Genomic DNA, 17,948 nt, shown 5'->3' on the forward strand with positions numbered 1-17,948 from the left:
CTGGAATTACTGCCAAATTACCCCAAATATTTACCAATAAATGTATCGAAAATTACTTTAGTATAAACATTATTTAATAATTATATGCTAAAATAGTATTTAATGGTTAAAATAGGGCTAATAGAAGACACTTTTGATCAGGCACAAATCTCACCATTGTGTGATTTATTGTCTAATAAGAAAAAAATTCAAACATTTCAAAGAAGTTATTTGCTCATTATGATCTATTTACCAGCAGACACGGAAATAAAAATAAATTGGAAATAAAATATCAATTAACTTTGTATTCTTTTTCCTGGAAATGCATTAAATGAATTACCAGTTATTGAGAAATAGCGGAATATAATTATTAAATAATGTTTATAATAGAGTCATTTCCAATACATTTATTGGTAAATATTTGGGGTGATTTGGCAGTAATTCCAAAGAAATTTCAAATAGGTTACTTGCTAATTATCACATAATTACCATGAAATTTGTGGACCTGTAAAATGAAGTGTTATCATATATTTAATTTAGGCTTTAGAATTGCTTTTTTTTTTAAATAATATTTCTTAATATAAGGAAAACCTGTCTGCCATGGTGGAAGGTGACCTGAACTAGTTTAACGGCTTGCATAAATACTGCATGTAACGTTATCCTAGCAGCAGAGGAAAGTAAAACCTTCAACAACATGTGAAGCTTTCCAAAGGGAGAAGCAAACTTTTCCTACATGAGGAAATGAAGAATAACTTACACTTGAGAGAAGACAAGTCTGAATCTGATCTAACGTTACTCACCTGTGTGGGACACGGTTCATTCTAGTCAATTAAGCTTTACTCGCCGTTATAGTATAATGTTCTGCCATTATGAGAGACAAGCCTGGCCACACTATCAATTATTTTCATCCACAATTCTTCACGTTTAGCCTTCATTACTTCATTACTTCATTAGGCCAGCAAACGGCGCCAAATTCAACAAGTGATGTCCTGAACGTGGATGTATTTTAGGTCCGGAATGTCTCCAGTCTCCAGACAGCCATGCTGCTTTCACTGCACCTTGTAACTTTCTAAATCCTGCATGGACTTTACTTTTGATGGGAAATAACAACACTACTACTACTACTACTACTTATAATAATAATAATAATAATAATAATAATAATAATAATAATAGTAGAAAAATAAAAATATTGTTGATAATTGTATTTGGGGTTAGCAGTGTTTCAATTGATTTATTTGTGCCTTAACGTGTGTACCAATGTTATTACTATTATTATTATTATTATTATTAATATTATTATTATTATTATTATTATAATGATATTATTATTATTATTATTATTATTACAGATACTTACTGCATTAAATTCATGGAGAAGTTGCATAATCATGTAGGCCTATAAGGCATTATAATTTAATTGATTATACTGATATAATATCTCGATTTGCTATACAAAGAACAATATGTTACACATAACTTTCCCTCATGCATATATATACATAGCTATTATGTTTGCTGATGTGAAGAATACAGTCATCAGGCAACCAAGGAGGTCTATGGTCCATACCCAATTTCCAATTATTGTTTTTTTTTAAGCCTATATTTCTTCATGTTTTCACAAAGCTACTCAAGTGGCAAAAAACAAACAAATTGAAGCTTTGATAACATTAAAACAACAGCTGTTAATTGTTGAATTTCGATAAAGGCTTATTTCTGACAGCCCGTGAAGGCAGCATAGGAACTGTGTCTTCTTCCGTGTTTACCTGTAGAGCTTTGGGAGTTTCTCATGGAGTTTCTCTAATGGGCGTTGTTAGTGTTTCTGAATTGAACGCGTGTTACAAACAAAGCTGTTTATTTGTGACGTTGTGTGGATTATAGTTATAGAGTAGAAAGGGAAAGGGAAAATGAGTTTAACCTAAATAAAAGGCACTTAAAGTTTTGTTTTCCTGAAAGTTACCTGAGGTCGATCACGATGGGATGTTGTAACAGCACCGAGGTAAGTGCGCTCCAACATGATGGAAGTTATGGCTGCTTTAAAACTTGTAACGCTGATTCTCAGAGGAGTTTGAGACAATAACGTGAAGCGTCACTTCTTCAGCAGCAGTGTCAGCAGCTTGTTTTCACAGCAGCAGCGACAACAACACAATGATTTGTCTGCAGATCTGAGAGCAGCAGCAGTGAATAAGCTACTGCAAAACAGCAGCAGCACTCACAACAAAACAGAATTAAGGATATATCTCTGTGTGTCATCTTCTATTGTCTTTTATTTATGCCTTGGCAGAGTAAACGTGACTGGAAACCGCTGGAGGAGCACAGCTGCACGGACATCCCATGGCTCATCATATTCATACTGTTTGGGATTGGCATGGTAAGTTTTCATTTGAGTTATTTATCATATATGTCCACCCTGTTAAAGCTAATGTAGTTTGCAGATCTGCAATATGTCTACATTCATGAGTGTAAAAATATAGATTTTGTTTGTTGAAACTTTTTTTTAGATGTGTTTATTCAACTGCATGGTCATTTTGGAGACTGTAATTTGTGTAATTGTTGTATTGCATTGAGTAAGAGGTGTTTCTAATAATTTGTCCACCCTATTTACATCAGTTAGGATGATATTGCATTGCAATACAGCAATAAAGCTGAATCAAAACCTGAACATTATAACCTTCCTGATTTATTGTTGCAGGACTGTTGCATTACTTTTGGCTGAAGTGCCTAATAAACTGACACTTCTGTGTATTTGTGCGTGTCTATTACATGCTATGTTGACCGATTGATGATAAAAAAAAAGTTGGAGATCAGTGAAGTGGCTCTTTAATGCAAACAGCTGCTAACCTTTGCTTAACTGTCTCATAGAAGTGTTTTGATTCAACTTTTTTTAGTCACGTTAGAGGCTGTAGTTTGTGGTGCTGTTGGATTACATTGTGGTATTTAGTGCTACACAATTAATCGAAGTTGTATCGAAATTGCAATATGGCCTACTGCAATTTTCTAAATCGCAGGAGGTGCAATATTATGCAATAATATGTTAAATGTAAAATGTGTGTCAAAATACCATTTCAAATTAAATATTGTTGTGCTGCAGAGATGTCCTGGCCTGCACATTATATTCTTACAGACTTAAGAAGTCTTTTTTTGGTACAAATCCCCACAAAAATCACACCATAATTATGTTTTACAGTGTTTTTCAGTAAATAATTATGTAAAACATGTTATTCCCTCTAATATCGCAATTGCAATATCAGTCAAAATAATCGCAATTAGATATTTTCTCAAAATTGTGCAGCCCTAGTGTTATACTGAGAGATGTTTATGATATATACACAAATGGGGGAGACAAATAATTAGAAATACCTGTTAGTTAAACACAAATGAGTTCAACAGCACCACAAACCTCATCCTCCAAAAGGACATTAAAACTGAACCAACACTTCTCTAAAATAGTTTCAACAAAAAACTGAACCTTATAACCTTCATGACGGTGTTTATTACAGGACTGTTGTATTATAGTTACTGTAGGTTCACCATAAAACTGAAACCAAACTGCAGGTTACAAAAATCTCAATTTTTTATATTTTTGGCAAATTGAAAATCATATTTTGATTCTAGATTTTTTCAAAATAAACCTTGATTGCATGGTGCTATCTGATTCTTAACTTACTAAATATTTGTGTTTCATGTTATCCTGCAGATATTTAACATTATCTACTCTAATTTGTGTCGTCTGCAGTTGTGCATTTGTGCCTTTCCCATCGCCACAGGAGCTGCCTCCAGGCTTCTCTCAGGATATGACAGTTATGGCAACACCTGTGGCAAGAATAACACCAAGATCGAAGGAGTACCCCTCAGCGGCCGGGACATGAAGGAAAACAAGTTAGTCTCATTTGTTACAGATGACTCAACATGTGTCTTAGGGGTTCATTTACATCAAATTCATCTTTTTCTTTTATTGAAATCCCCACTGTGCTGTCCTTTAAGTATTTTCTCTTGCTCTGTTTTCCTGAATAGATCGCCTACAGTCTTGTTATAGATTCAGTATATTGAAGTAGAAATGTTGAGACCTCATTTGCCCTCTGTAGTTGAGTGTTCGTGGCACAGAAGAAGGCGTTCAGCATTACTTGTGTGCATGCAAGGATTGCATCATGTAATCCTAATCTAATTTGCATCAAACTGCATTTGTAAACACTTCAGTTTACCTCCCGTTCTGTCTTAACATAGTTGATACCGTTGATGCTGTCTAGACCAGGACCGACTTTCATTCACCTGAAATACTCGAAATTCTCTGATGTCTGCTCTGTTTGGTCTGTTTTAGCAACTTCATTCACATAAATTGAAGAGAATAAGATGTCATCAGTCAGAAGGTTAATGTAGATTAATATCAGTTCCTCACATATCTGAATGAATAGCATAGTTTAAGGGCATATCTCCCTTTTTATAATTTCTCACTAAGAAAGATGAGGTTAATGTGTATTTTTATCACCCGGAGAGAATTCTCCTCTTGTCGTAATTTATGTGAGAAGTCCTTTGATTTGATTCCTCCTTTCGGGCACTAGCTTTCCATCAGCATGCAGCCTGTAGGCCCAGTTTTACTGGAACAATGGGTCATGCTTTATTGATGGGCTGATTGCCCATGGAGGCTTTGAATAAAAGGCGTTTCGGCTACAAAGACGGATCTGTGCGACGGGGTAGCAAATGTCACCATCTTTCATTTTCCGAGCAGACAGAACAGTCCCCACTGGCATAGTAATAACCAAATATACTGATATTCTCTTCAAGGGAAAAGTGTTTCTTATTTTGAGGGGAAGGGCGTGGCAGCACTTTATATCGACCAGTTAATCAATCTAATTTCTTTTTTATTCCCGTTAGGTATGTTTTCTTTCTAGAACCTTGCAACCTTGACTTAATTAACAGGAAGATCAAGTCCATCGCCCTGTGTGTCTCCAAATGTCCTGCTGCTGAACTGAAGACTCACAGTGATTTAAAGCAGTTTGCTCTGAGTAATGGTGAGAGAAGTCAAAATGATTTAGAGAAAAGGATGTCCACTGTATTAAATGAGAGTTCACTGATAAATTTACATGTGTTTATAAGAAATGTTGGACTTACATAGGATATATATTGAATACCATTATAGTTACTTGTAGACACATTTTCAATGATTTGAACATGTAATCTAATTTTTGGTTTTCCTGTTGACAGGGTCTCATCTCTGCTCCTATGATATTTCTCCCACAAAATACACAAGCTCTTCAGAGAGATACACTAAATGCCCCAAACTCCCTGTTCCACCGAGGTAAACAAGTATATCCTTTTAGGTTTTAATAAAGCGATGGGGGACAGGGATAACATCACTGGTCATCATGAATACAGGGAGCCTACCATCCATTAATTCTGTCTTTATTTATTTATTTCAATGGTTAATTCCAAAACAAAATTTCACACAAATATGCACTGTAGCCTAACCTAATTATACACATCCCCAGGACCACATAGGACCAAATAAATAATGTAGATAGTCTGCCATAGTCTATCGTCTTCAGCTTCAAGGAGTATCCATTAGGGGTGTAAGAAAACATCGAAAAAATTGAATATCGCGATATTATGTTTTTTGATATTGTATCGATTCTCAAACACTGTATCGATTTTTGATTAATAGTTTACATGTAAAGATTAACTCTGTCAATACTTTATTTAATTTGCAAATATATGTTCCCTCTCAGTGTTCAGTATGTGCCCTCTCAAAGTAGTGCCATGATGTTGGATGTTACAGGGTCTGTGATAAATGAACAAATGCCGTTCTAATTGCTTAAAAAAGTTTAAAAAAAAAAAGATTTTATGCATATGGCGGTTTGTTCTATATACTGACAGTTTTTCTAAAATTAGATTTTAAATTCACAATATATTGCCTTACTTACAGTATCGCAATATATCGCAATATATTGAATCGTCACCCCTGTATCATGATACGTATGGTATCGCCAGATTCTTGCCAATACACCGCCCTACTATCCATTGATAATAAATTAACTCATGTTCTTCATTTTCGTCATGTTTGCAGTAAGTCCATCCCACTGTTACACCGCTGTATTCCTGTGGATGTCGGCTGCTACGCTGAATTCGCCCAGGCGTTCGTCACATTCGTCAGTGACAACAGCGTGCTGCGGCGGCTCGTCGCCGGGGTGATGGCCAGCAAGGAGATCATCATGGGCCTTTGTGTGCTGGCTTTAGGTATAACACATCTGCCTTTATTTTAGGCATATAATGAATTGACAATGACACATTGCTGGTATGTTTTTTTTGTATTTTTTCTGCTGCTCCCACTGCTCAACTGTAATTGCTCATGAGGATTCGGTAGGAAGGCAACTTTCGGAAGCGAAGCTATTTTGGTCGTAAAAATAACAGGAAACGTCTGAGTGGTTACAGCCGTTGTATCCTCTGTTGAAGTTTAGCCCACAGGCATTCATTTAAGGTCTGCTCTAACTATTCCCATTGGTACAGCACGAAGACAGAACTGATCCCACGTCAACTTTATCTCTTTTATCTCAATTGTTTGATCCGTTTGGTTGTATTAGGCTACATCATTCATAACAGGACAGTCTGGGCTTTTTTCTCATTCACTGTTTAAATGACGTACAAAGCCATGGCTTAATTACATTGCATAGTTCACTGTGTTTTAATTATATTTAAGATAAAGCAATATTTTTATCAAACCTTACACTGAACAGATACCATCAAATCAGCACTTTTCTACAGCTTGATGCAACATTTTCCATGTTAGTGGTGTTTTATACACTCATACATGATGTGCTCTGTGTTTTTTTTTTTCTCAGCTCTGTCCCTGATCATGATGGTTGTCATTCGTTACATCTCCAAAGTGCTGGTGTGGATTCTAACGGTCCTGGTAATCATCGGCTCTTTAGGTAACTTTCAAAAGCAAAATACTCACCTAATTCATTTTGACGTTATTTTGTGCACTCAGTGCCTGAATTGGACCAAAAAAGGTGTCAGTACCTTAATTCAACAGTTGCATGGCATGATTATCTGTCTTGGATAAATTTATATTTATATTAAGGTAATATCCCACTTCAAATGTATTTTTGCATGTATTTCATTAAATGCATTAGGCCTTCATATTAAAATATGATATCTGTTGGGTTGCAGTTTAAATTAGATAATGAGAAGGAATACTAAAGGCATTTTAAGTGGAAGCTAGCTATGTGTTTAAACAGTGACACTGTTACTGTTTAGTGGTGTGCACTTAGACTGAGGAGCAATGTTGGCACTCTTAATTACATTATGTATTGCTGATACAAGACAACAGCAGAGGATGTTTTAGTATTCAGGTTATATTTGAACTCTTCTCTGCTCTGATCTGTTGCAGGTGGGACGGGCGTCCTCTGGTGGCTCTATGCGGACCACAGAAAAGCCCTCGACAGTGACACCTTATCGGTTTTTGGGAAAGAAGTGGCCTCAGACAACGTCACGGCCCTGCTTGTGTATGCAATTATTGCTACAGTTTTCACTGTAAGTCTGAGTGCACAGATACTAACACTAGAGAGCAATACGTGTTTCACAAAGTACATAAAATACACTAATTTAGCACTAAACACAGTCACACAGACACAGTTAAATGTATGTCTTTCTGTACAACTGCTTCCCGACAGGAAATATGTGTGTTTAAATTTGATTCCTCAACTCTGCAGCTCAATTCAATGAGTTCATTAGATCACTAGTGTTTGTGTAACCCTCCAGGTGGTTCTCCTGCTGGTGATGTTCTTCATGAGGAAGCGTGTGGCTCTCACCATTTCCCTGTTCCACGTGGCCGGTAAAGTGTTCACCCACCTTCCCCTGCTGGCCCTGCAGCCTTTCTGGACCTTCCTCTGCCTCATGCTCTTCTGGGTCTACTGGATCGCTGTGTTTCTCTCTCTCGGGACTACAGGTGAGGACAAAGGCTGGTGGGGAGCTCCAGTACTGGTAGTTTGTTTATGTGGATCACAATTCAGACGGTTATATTGGTGTATACATGCTTCAGAATAGGACTCTAGATTAGTCTAGTTCCGAGCATCAGTGATGTGTTACCGTTTCCCAAACAAGTAGAATGTTTGTGACATTTTGTCCTGGTTTCGCGGCATGACTAAACTCCCACATTTGGAATCTTGTGCCGGTCTCGTGATGTGGGAGGACGGAGCCAAAGAACAACTTCTCTCTTCATCTCCCACTTCTCTTTTCTACAGCTGGTTTTTAATTCCATCAAAGTAGTATTCAAAACAAAATGCCAGCGCAAAAATAAAGTCAAAACATCACATGTTCTTGCTTTATGTTTACTACTGTATGTTTCTGTGTATTGTGATAAGTATGGAAATGTAGGTAATCCTATTAATGGTTCAATTTCAAGTGCAGTGAAATTGAAATTTAGGTGCTCACAGTGAAGTCTTGTCATAATGTATTTGTATTAGGGCTGGGCAATATGGAGAAAATCAAATATTACAGTATTATTACGTAGATTAAAACATTTTAGCCTTCTGACCCAAACTCACGTTTGTGTTCCTTCACAGGGACGCCGGTAAAGAACAACGTTACGGGTGTGGTTGAATATCAAATGCAAGGGCCTCTTCAGTACATGGTGTGGTATCACGCTGTGGGTCTCATCTGGGTCAGTGAGTTCATACTGGCCTTCCAGCAGATGACCATCGCCGGAGCTGTGGTCACCTACTACTTCACAAGGTACCAAAGAAGTAACAGAAAGTAAAATGTATTTTACCACATGGAAGACTCAGTTTTGTGTTTCCTGTCATGTTTATTTGATAATTCCGTTTTTAGTGCTGTATAATTTCAGTTATATCTTCTCTCTCTATATCTAATTAACTTAAGGAATAAGTCCCAGTTGCCAGCACTTCCCATCCTCTCCGCCATGGCACGTACCATCCGCTACCATCTGGGTACTCTGGCCAAAGGCTCCTTCATCATCACGCTTGTTAAGATCCCTCGTCTCATTCTAACGTACATCCACAGCCAGCTCAAAGGAAAGGTGAGCTGTGAAATCATGCAATGTTTATTTAAAAAATGCTACAAACTCAACATCTCCATTATGGCCTCATGTCGATCCTGTACGTGGCACTCATCAGTACTTTTAATACAATACATTATTCTTCATTTTTCATAGGAAAACGCCTGTGCTCGTTGCATGCTGAAAGCTTGCGTCTGCTGTCTGTGGTGTCTGGAGAAGTGCCTCGCATACTTAAATCAAGTAAGTCATTTCAGGTGGAAGAAAATCTAGTACACTGTACGGTGGAAACAAGTATTTACAGAGTACCTCATCGTATCATTTCAGAACGCTTACACTGCGACAGCCATCAACAGCACCAGTTTCTGCACCTCAGCCCGTGAAGCTTTCATCATCCTGGTGGAGAACGCCCTCCGAGTGGCCGCCATCAACACTGTGGGCGACTTTGTCCTCTTCTTGGCAAAGGTACCGCTCACACAGAGACATATTGTCCACTGAAACTATTTTTCTCACGTGAGATTTGACGTTAATCCTTATATCTACTCTCTCAGGTGCTTGTAGTCTCCTGTACAGCCTTCGCCGGCATCCTGGCTCTGAACTACCAGAGGGACTACACCGTGTGGGTCCTGCCTCTCCTCATCGTCTGTCTGTTTGCCTACCTGGTGGCTCACTGCTTCCTCTCTGTCTTTGAGATCGTGGTCGACGTTCTCTTCCTCTGCTTTGCCATTGACACAAAGTACAATGATGGAAGCCCCGGACGCGAGTTCTACATGGATAAGGCCTTAATGGTGAGAGGATAGTGTGTGTAAAGGGGATAAAAAGGCTAACATCTGATGGAGCAACAAATAATAATTTCCTCAGAGCGCTTTTTTTCTGCCCCAGTGAGTTGCAAGAACCACTTGTAAGAGCCAATTCAGTCTTAATACGTCCGAGTGATTTAAGAGAGTTTGGCACTCACCAATATTCTATATTTGGAAAATTTTAGCACAGCAACTTTTCCGTTTCAGTAATTATTGGAAATATTCTCACACCTACAGCTGCCTCAGGGTCTTCATGCTGCTTTTGCACCCGACAGTATAAGATCACTCACTGTAGACTATAATATCCTCACGTCTAATAACTGTTACATTCCATTGACCGCCTCTCACGTTAGGCATGGACTGCTTTGCTTTAGAAAGACGCTTTTAAGCATCAAACTTTGTTAAATTGTAATTGTTTCGGGTCCCCTAATAACACCACTGACTTCTGAAAGCAAACTTCTTCGAAAGTCTTCTGTTGGTGTGGAACAGGTAGTCTTATATGGACATTTTAGTGGCGTTGACTGTGCTAATGACCAGATCTAACGATTCATTCGATTATTAAAACAAGTGATTTACAACAAGTTTGTCCAGTTAAGAGAGCTGACTGACTTGGAACAATTTTTATGTATGAACAAACCTCACAGAAAAAAAGTTCTTGCACAAGTTTTTGAGTGTGGGATGTTTTTTTTATTGATTTATTTTGACCCAGTGGTTTGTTTGAGGCTGACATTTTCTTTCACTCTGTTATGCAGTGCCAACATTTTCAACTGCTTCAGGCTACATGACCTTTTTAAAAAAAAAAAAAGAAAGTGTCCATATTTCTAATCCAGAGCACCCAGTGAATCATGCACAGTGACCCTGGGAAACATGAAGTTCTTTATGTATTATTATTAATTCTTATATGAATATTTGGCAACTCGGAGAAAAAAAGGGTTTTCCTAGTTGACATTTTTTATTTCTTGGATATTTATGAACTTTAAGTCCCCGATGCTTTCTGATTCTTTACCATAACACTTTTATTCTTAACAATGAACAAGAACCATATTCTTTTAAGTAAAATGTGAGTAAAATAACTGGTTTATAATTCTGTCTTTCCCTTCCCAGGAATATGTTGAGAACAGTAAGAAAATGGGTTCGTACAAGCCTGGTGATGGAGATGGAAAGGAGATGAAGTCCATGGTGAGTTGGAAAGTCTTTGTAGTCTTCTCACCAGTGTGCTAGAAAACAAGTACAGAACATTCTTGTGAAATGCTTAGAAATAATACACAGTGTTTAATGTCTCATGTGAATAACCACAAGGTTGTGTGTGATTCTAATACTATGCATTATGTGGTTGTGAAAGTGAGTAAATATATATATTTTTTTTCTTGCAGGCACGTGGGACTTCTGCTTGACCAGGTGTCAGAAAAACAGCCAAAACTACTAAAATAAATACTGAGAATTTACCAACATTTCACTCCAGGGACATCAGGAAGATGCATTTTATACTGAAGTTACACAGTTTCAGCTAAAGATGCATTGGGTTTTATTTTTTATTTTTGAGGGAGAGAGGGAAATTTAAAGTTTGACACTAATAGCTGTAATAATGTGTGTGTTTTTTATTAATAAGATAGGTTTGCTTTTTTTTTTGTCTTTTTCACAAATAACTGAGTTTTCTCTTTTTATTCCATTTTAAATAATCTGAACGATTTGACATGGTTTAACATGTTTGGTTTTCCTTGTTACATAGTTTGAATGGTTCGGTGTACATTTTGAAATGGATAGCTAACTGTGTTTTGTCAAAGGCTGTTCGAGTTGTAAATTAGATTTTATACTTGAATAAATTAAAACACAAAGTCGTAATGTTTGATCTTTTGTCCACATCTGTGAAAACCCACATAGTGTCTCCTTTCTAGGTCTATTGCAGGCCACTTCTCTGAATTTTAACTGAGATATCAGAGCATGCATGCTCAGTATGCTGTTAAATCCTGGCAATTATTCTGTACATTACCCACTTCTAGTCAGCAGGGGGCAGCTGCTCAATTGAAACAACAATTGCAATTGCTAAAAGAAGATTTCTGAAATTAGGGCCGTCTTTCTCGAAACTCTACACACAAAAACATACAAAATATGCTACATGTCTTGCAAAAACAAACATTTCATTCAAAACTATATAAACTCTTCTAAAAATGGTAATTGTGCATCACAACTTTATCATAAATAACTTTTTTTTAGTTTTTGGCATTTTAATGTGTAGCATCTTGTAAATATAGATTATGCACACAAATGCAGTGGATTAACAAACACATTTGATTATTCTCAATACTCAAATACTCATAACCGTAGCAGACATAATTACTTTAACTGAAGATGACATGAACAATGTTAATATCATACTGTAAACAAAATACAGAATATTGCAATTACAGTCCTCTAACTCTCTCCATTGTTGTGCACACCACAGACCAAACCTGAATCCTACTTATAGTGTTCAAGCTGTGATTTCTAAGTGATCTAATTGGTTACAGGTGTTTCTGCAGGTGCATTCTGGGTGCAGGTGATTGATAATTGAGTGTAGGTATTTCAATGGCAGTGTTTAGCAAACAACACACAGAGGCTTCTAGTTTTGAATGATGTGTCTAATGTAGATAAACGTATGTAGTTATTTGTGAAAAGTGTGTTTTAGTATTTCAAACTTGGTGTAAAGCAGATGATGTGCTGATGGTTCCGCATACCTGGTCAATAGATACTGTACATGAGTTAGTGGTTTCAATAGGCTAATTGTGCACAAGTACATGTTTTTGTGTCTTGGCAATTGCAAAAAAAACTGTAAACAATACAACATCTGTATCAGGAAGTGCAAATACAATATATACTAGTTAATAGAAAAACACAACACCAATTTGATATTTTTGTTGAGTTCAGGATATTCTGCAAATGTCTTTTGAGAATATCACTGTCAAGTCCTTGTTCCTAAAGCTCAGGGTCCGCTGACACAAAGTATAGAAAGTGACATGCAGGAGACAAAAGCTTTCATTTAATAAAGAAACGCATAGAAAGCAGCACTTACGATGCATCGGAATGGTCCAAATTCATGGTAAGGATTTCCAACTTATGTGGAAAAAGTAAAGTCCCAAACTGCAGCCCAAGTTCCTGAAGAGATTTCGGGTTATGTTAACAAAATGGATGTTAAACCTCAATCTTCCATTAGAGGCTGTTAAGATAACCAAAGTGGCGATGGCTAGAGACTCTGGACATTTAAGCAATGGATAAAGAGGCAACCAGAATTAGGGAGAGAGAGAGAGACTTTATCAGATGACTTTCCTCTTTAACCTCAGCAAGTGGTTTATCTGTATTAATACACAAACAAAAGGAGATGCATTACATAAAACAGCTCACATGCATCTCATCAATCGCCTTAATTAGGCTCAGATTGGGCTCAGCGGTGCTGTTCAGAGGCAACTCGGCACAGGTGAGCCGGTGGCTGCTCTCAGAGCTCATTAAGGGATGTAGGCAGACGTGAAAGACTTTCCAACAGAGGCTATACATTAAACCTTAACACAAAATATAAAAATTTCATCTGCCTACTATCTTCCACAAATGCAACAGACAGCAAACATTCATTGAGAAAGACTGTTAGAAGATGAAGCTGTGGGGTCTAACTTTAACCACCTGAGGGCAGCATAATCCTGAAAAATGAGTGACATTTCCACTGTGTGAATCCACTGTAGATGTCAGGGCCCTTCAAAAAGATAATGAGAACATGAAATGACATTTTAACCTCATCATACCACGAGTAACAAGTTTAGAGTCCTCCGAATCCACTTAAGGGAAATAAATGATTTTGCCATTTTGATTTCTCATCACTTTTTTGGACGTCATTCCACATTTAATAATTCAGATTTGATTTAGAAAAGATGAAATACAGTAGTTGGTGACTTCTAGGACACTGGGTGTAAAGCTGAGTTTATATATGTAGAGAAAAATGTATTTGTATAGCTACAACTGAACCAAATATCTTCCAAATATACCCTGCAGATTTGACAATAGCTGTGTTTCTGTGTCTCTAAAACACACACATTTAAATGTATGTTATCTCCATGTACAAAGGCAGTAAAACCATTTTTGTACATGTTTATAAATTAAGTAAATATATATATATGTGTTTTATTTCCCTTCAAAATTTGAAATGTACATGTCAATCATTGGAGTTACGATACCATGTTGATGATCCCCACTACATGGAGGTAGACTAAGCTGCTATGAATCTGATTCCCCATGGGTGTATCCACAACCTACTGATGTATAGATTACTGACTCATCCCCTCCAGTGTCTTTCCAATCCCGCATTGACCAGGAGAGAATCAAGCCACTAAGCAGTTAGAGGTTATTGATGGGAAAGCTCTCTCTGCGCACTGCTGTCTGCCTCCATAAAACACAGGAATCCAGAGGAAAACAGCTCGATGGCTGGTAGTGAGTCACACCTAAGTGATTTCTGTAGTACTTACAGAACACCAACCATTCCTGGAAGCCCTTTGTCGTTGCATAGAAAGACGGGAAAACACGTTCAGCTGGAGGCCGCCTCAGCAGGATGCAGCAAGATCTGACAGCCTGGAGGGACGTTTTTTGTATTTTGTAATTCTTCCACTTAAATAATTATGATTCTGATTATGTTGTTATTGTGAACTCAGGCAGGCTTGGACATGTGAGTTAATAGTGGGAGTTTATCGATCCAAATCACTGCCTTTTTGCTTCTGAAAGCCACATCCTCAAAAGCTTCTTTTCTTCTATCAAATGTCTTTAAATCATACTGTATTTTTGACACTGGGAGATTTATATATAATCTATTGTAGCTTCTCAGAATAAATCTCAAATTAATCCCACATTCTTTTCAGCCCTTTTTGATGTTTTTAACCCTCTATTTCAACATATCCTGAAGTATATGTGCATTTTATTTATTTACTTTGCATGGCAGGTGCTGTATGTATGGTGTTCTCAGCACACAGGCAGTGTATGAAATAATCATTGGCTTCATGACAGCAGCTCTGATTCAACTGGTAAGTAGTTTACAACCATTAAACCTGCTCCATCCTATATGGATGTCTATTGTATGCGCTGACTCAGGCGCTGTAACATGAGCCTGCTAAGTGTTATATGTGTGTGTGTGTGTCAGAGAGTGTATTGACCAAACAGTGTCTTCACCATTAAGGTAAGCCATACTGCCTCCTCAGCAGCTCAGCCCTGCTGGAACCGAGCTCAGCTCAGAGCCTGTTCAATGGTGCTTACATTTAGTACACAAACAAGACTTCAGCGACAATGAAAAGAGCTCACAATGCTGCTGTGGACATGCAAACAGAGAGTAAAGCTCTTAAAATATACACAATAGGAAGTAACGGCTGTGGTCATAATAAGACAAAAAGAACACACCCATCTACATAGGTCATGATTAATTCAGTTTATAGGTTCTCAAGTCACATGCAGAACAGCTGGGACAGGCGGAAATATGGTAGGCCTAAAGATTTTGTTTTTACAATATTGATAATACAGTAGGTTATACCAGATATGGCAAATGCATACAAGAAAAAAAAAAAGTATTTAAACTGAAGCTGAGGTTCAAAGATCTTTCTTGAGCAAGAAGTCCTTAAAGGTGCTAAAAGCGAGATTGGGAGCATTTCTATTGCCTCCGCACGGCTCTAAATATGGCGACGGCTGAGCCGGCAGCTCATAGCTATCGGTGACCTGAAGGGGAACCGGAGGGTGGGTGCTACGCTTCTGCAATGGCGCCAAGTGGGCAACTCCGGGGTCTGAAGAGTGAAGCCATTGCGGAAGTGTCTTAAACTTGCATTCTTTCTAATAGCCAGCAGGGGGCGACTCCTCTGGTTGTGAAAAGAAGTCAGATTGTATAGAAATCTATGAGAAAATGACCCTACTTCTCACTTGATTTATTACCTCAGTAAACATTGTAAACATGAGTTTATGGTCTCAATCGCTAGTTTCAAGTCTTCTTCAAAACGCTGCTCCTTTAGTAAATTATGGTCCCATTGAGAGTCAAATAGACCATAAAGCAGGGTATGAGTTAGGGCGTGGCTACCTTGTGTTTGAATGGTTGCTATCACGGTGTTGTCCGGTCTGGGAGTTGTCCGTGTTTTCGTCTTAGAACTTTAACACTTTCACAATGTGTTTTCAGTTCATAAAAATGTCTTATTCAGCATTTGGTTGTACTTAGCTCCACCCTCTCGGGTCACTTCTTTGTTGCAAATAACCAAGATGGTGATGGCCACAAACCAAGATAGCGACAGACAAAATGCTGAACTTGAGGCTTCAAAACGGCAGCCCACAAACCAATGGGTGACATCCCAGTGACTACGTCCACTTCCTATACGTATACAGTCTATGGTCGGGGCGGCGTTATCAGCTGTAACCGCCGTAGAGAGCAGTGCAGAGCCGCGGCTGTGAGCGAGCCAGTGGGGCACGCTCACATGCACTCACATGCACTAAAAGCACACACGGCCGGCCCGGCGATGTAAACAAAGCACGGAGAAGCTTGGATTGCAACATAAAAAGAGGGATAACGACTTCATTCTCTGCTCAGGTAGACATTGCTCCTCTATATCTTTACATAGACAATAGTTGTTTGCTGCTATATTAATGCTCTGAATGTCGCATAGAGCACCTTTAAAGTGCTGAAAACTGGAAACTTCAACATCTACATTTCAGTGACAACTGTGCAAATTCCATTTGCTGATCAAAAGCTCAAAACTATCCACTAAATGGACCTTGTTGTCAGCATTGTTCCACATTGGACTGAGTTCTGCTGCTCCTGTATAAACACATCAATATATTATGTCTAATAACACAAACTTTAGTAGGTGATCACACCTCACACAGCTACAAATACCTCATCATGCACCAGAGTGTGGAAGTGATAAAAGAACCTGCGTCACAGAGCATTGCTTATCCAAGAAACCTGATTTCCGAACATCGTAAGTGCTTCCTGCAATTTGAGGCATTTCCCATCAGCGCTCAGTCCCACTGTCTCCCCATACACCGGCAGATCACTTTTTATTGTTGGACGGCCTCCAACGACCGGCTCCACTGTGTGGAAATTAGCCACAGAGATGGTATCTCTCCACATTTCTACGGTCAGCATATACAGAGAGAGGAAAAGTGTGTGAAAATGGACATTTGATATTTACCCAGTGACTTCCCGATCTGGAGCTGCTGACGGCTCCTGTTGCCAACACACACACACACACACATTTACGCATTGTTTGAGTTCCTGCAGCCTGCTTATACTGGGCTGTGTGTAAAAAAAAACTGTAGTTCTTACAGCAAAAAAGGGAAACAACACTTGTCCAGGTCAATGAATAATGTGCCTTTTTCCTGCACTAATTCATGGTGTTTCGCTCTACATGTGTTTACGTGTGCTGTGTGTATGCATGCATGTACGGTGTGGGTGTGACGGTGGCTCATAAAATATTCACCTGTTCTTCTTCTACATAATGCAGTAATGTTCCTGCACACAGAACTCATCTGAAGCAGAGCTTGTCGCTTCTGACTGTCAGCTTTCTGTCTTTTTAAATTTGCTTTAAATTGGTGATGCATAAACACTTCAGCTTACGGCAGGTGTCGTGTCATTTCATCTTTAGAACACATTGCACCTCTAAGCAGCAGCTGTATACCCTAGAATAGGGGAAATGATGAACATGTGGTACTTGTGTTTTCTCATTTCCTACATACTCTACTTTTTTAGCAAAGTACCCCGCAACCTGTCTGTCTTTTTTTGCCTCCGTGCCGGCGACAGCTGTGGCCAGAGGCATTATGTTTTTTGGGTTGTCCGTACATCCGTCCGTCCGTCCAGACCATTCTTGTGAATGCGATAGCTCAGGAACACCTTGAGAGAATTTCTTCAAATTTGGCACAAACATCCACTTGGACTAAAAGATGAACTGAATAGAATTTGGTGGTCAAAGGTCAAAGGTCAAGGTAACTGTGACAGTCCTATTCTCGTGAAAGCGATATCTCAGGAACGCCTGGAGGAAATTTTACTACATAAGCAGATAAATACGGAACCAAAACAACAAATGCGGAATAGAAACTTCGGAAAACAAACAGAAAAAAGATGCATGCATGCATTCACGTCCGTCCTCCAAGTAGCACTCAACACTACGTAGCCGAGCAAA

The 17,948-nt window shown here is 38.4% G+C and overlaps 1 protein-coding gene across 1 annotated transcript; it reads left to right on the forward strand.

Annotated features, from left to right (window-relative positions):
* The first annotated feature begins 1,719 nt into the window (after positions 1-1,719).
* LOC119485589 (choline transporter-like protein 1) lies at positions 1,720-11,628 on the forward strand. The gene is made up of 16 exons (XM_037765273.1): positions 1,720-1,978; positions 2,264-2,350; positions 3,716-3,858; positions 4,852-4,988; positions 5,182-5,275; positions 6,041-6,210; positions 6,813-6,902; positions 7,364-7,506; positions 7,735-7,921; positions 8,538-8,706; positions 8,854-9,010; positions 9,146-9,229; positions 9,314-9,451; positions 9,538-9,774; positions 10,891-10,965; positions 11,160-11,628. Exons 1-16 carry the CDS (start codon positions 1,955-1,957, stop codon positions 11,178-11,180), a joined length of 1,956 nt encoding a protein of 651 aa, XP_037621201.1. The 5' UTR covers positions 1,720-1,954; the 3' UTR covers positions 11,181-11,628.
* Positions 11,629-17,948: the final 6,320 nt, after the last annotated feature.

This window comes from Sebastes umbrosus, chromosome 3 (assembly GCF_015220745.1).
Source record: "Sebastes umbrosus isolate fSebUmb1 chromosome 3, fSebUmb1.pri, whole genome shotgun sequence".
NCBI lineage: Eukaryota > Metazoa > Chordata > Actinopteri > Perciformes > Sebastidae > Sebastes > Sebastes umbrosus.

Excerpts from the sequence above, each read along its gene's own strand:
- LOC119485589 (XM_037765273.1), top strand. The coding sequence starts at position 1,955 with ATGGGATGTTGTAACAGCACCGAG. Across the intron at positions 7,507-7,734 it reads TTATTGCTACAGTTTTCACT|GTGGTTCTCCTGCTGGTGAT; the intron begins GTAAGTCTGAGT and ends GTAACCCTCCAG. Across the intron at positions 7,922-8,537 it reads TCTCTCTCTCGGGACTACAG|GGACGCCGGTAAAGAACAAC; the intron begins GTGAGGACAAAG and ends GTTCCTTCACAG.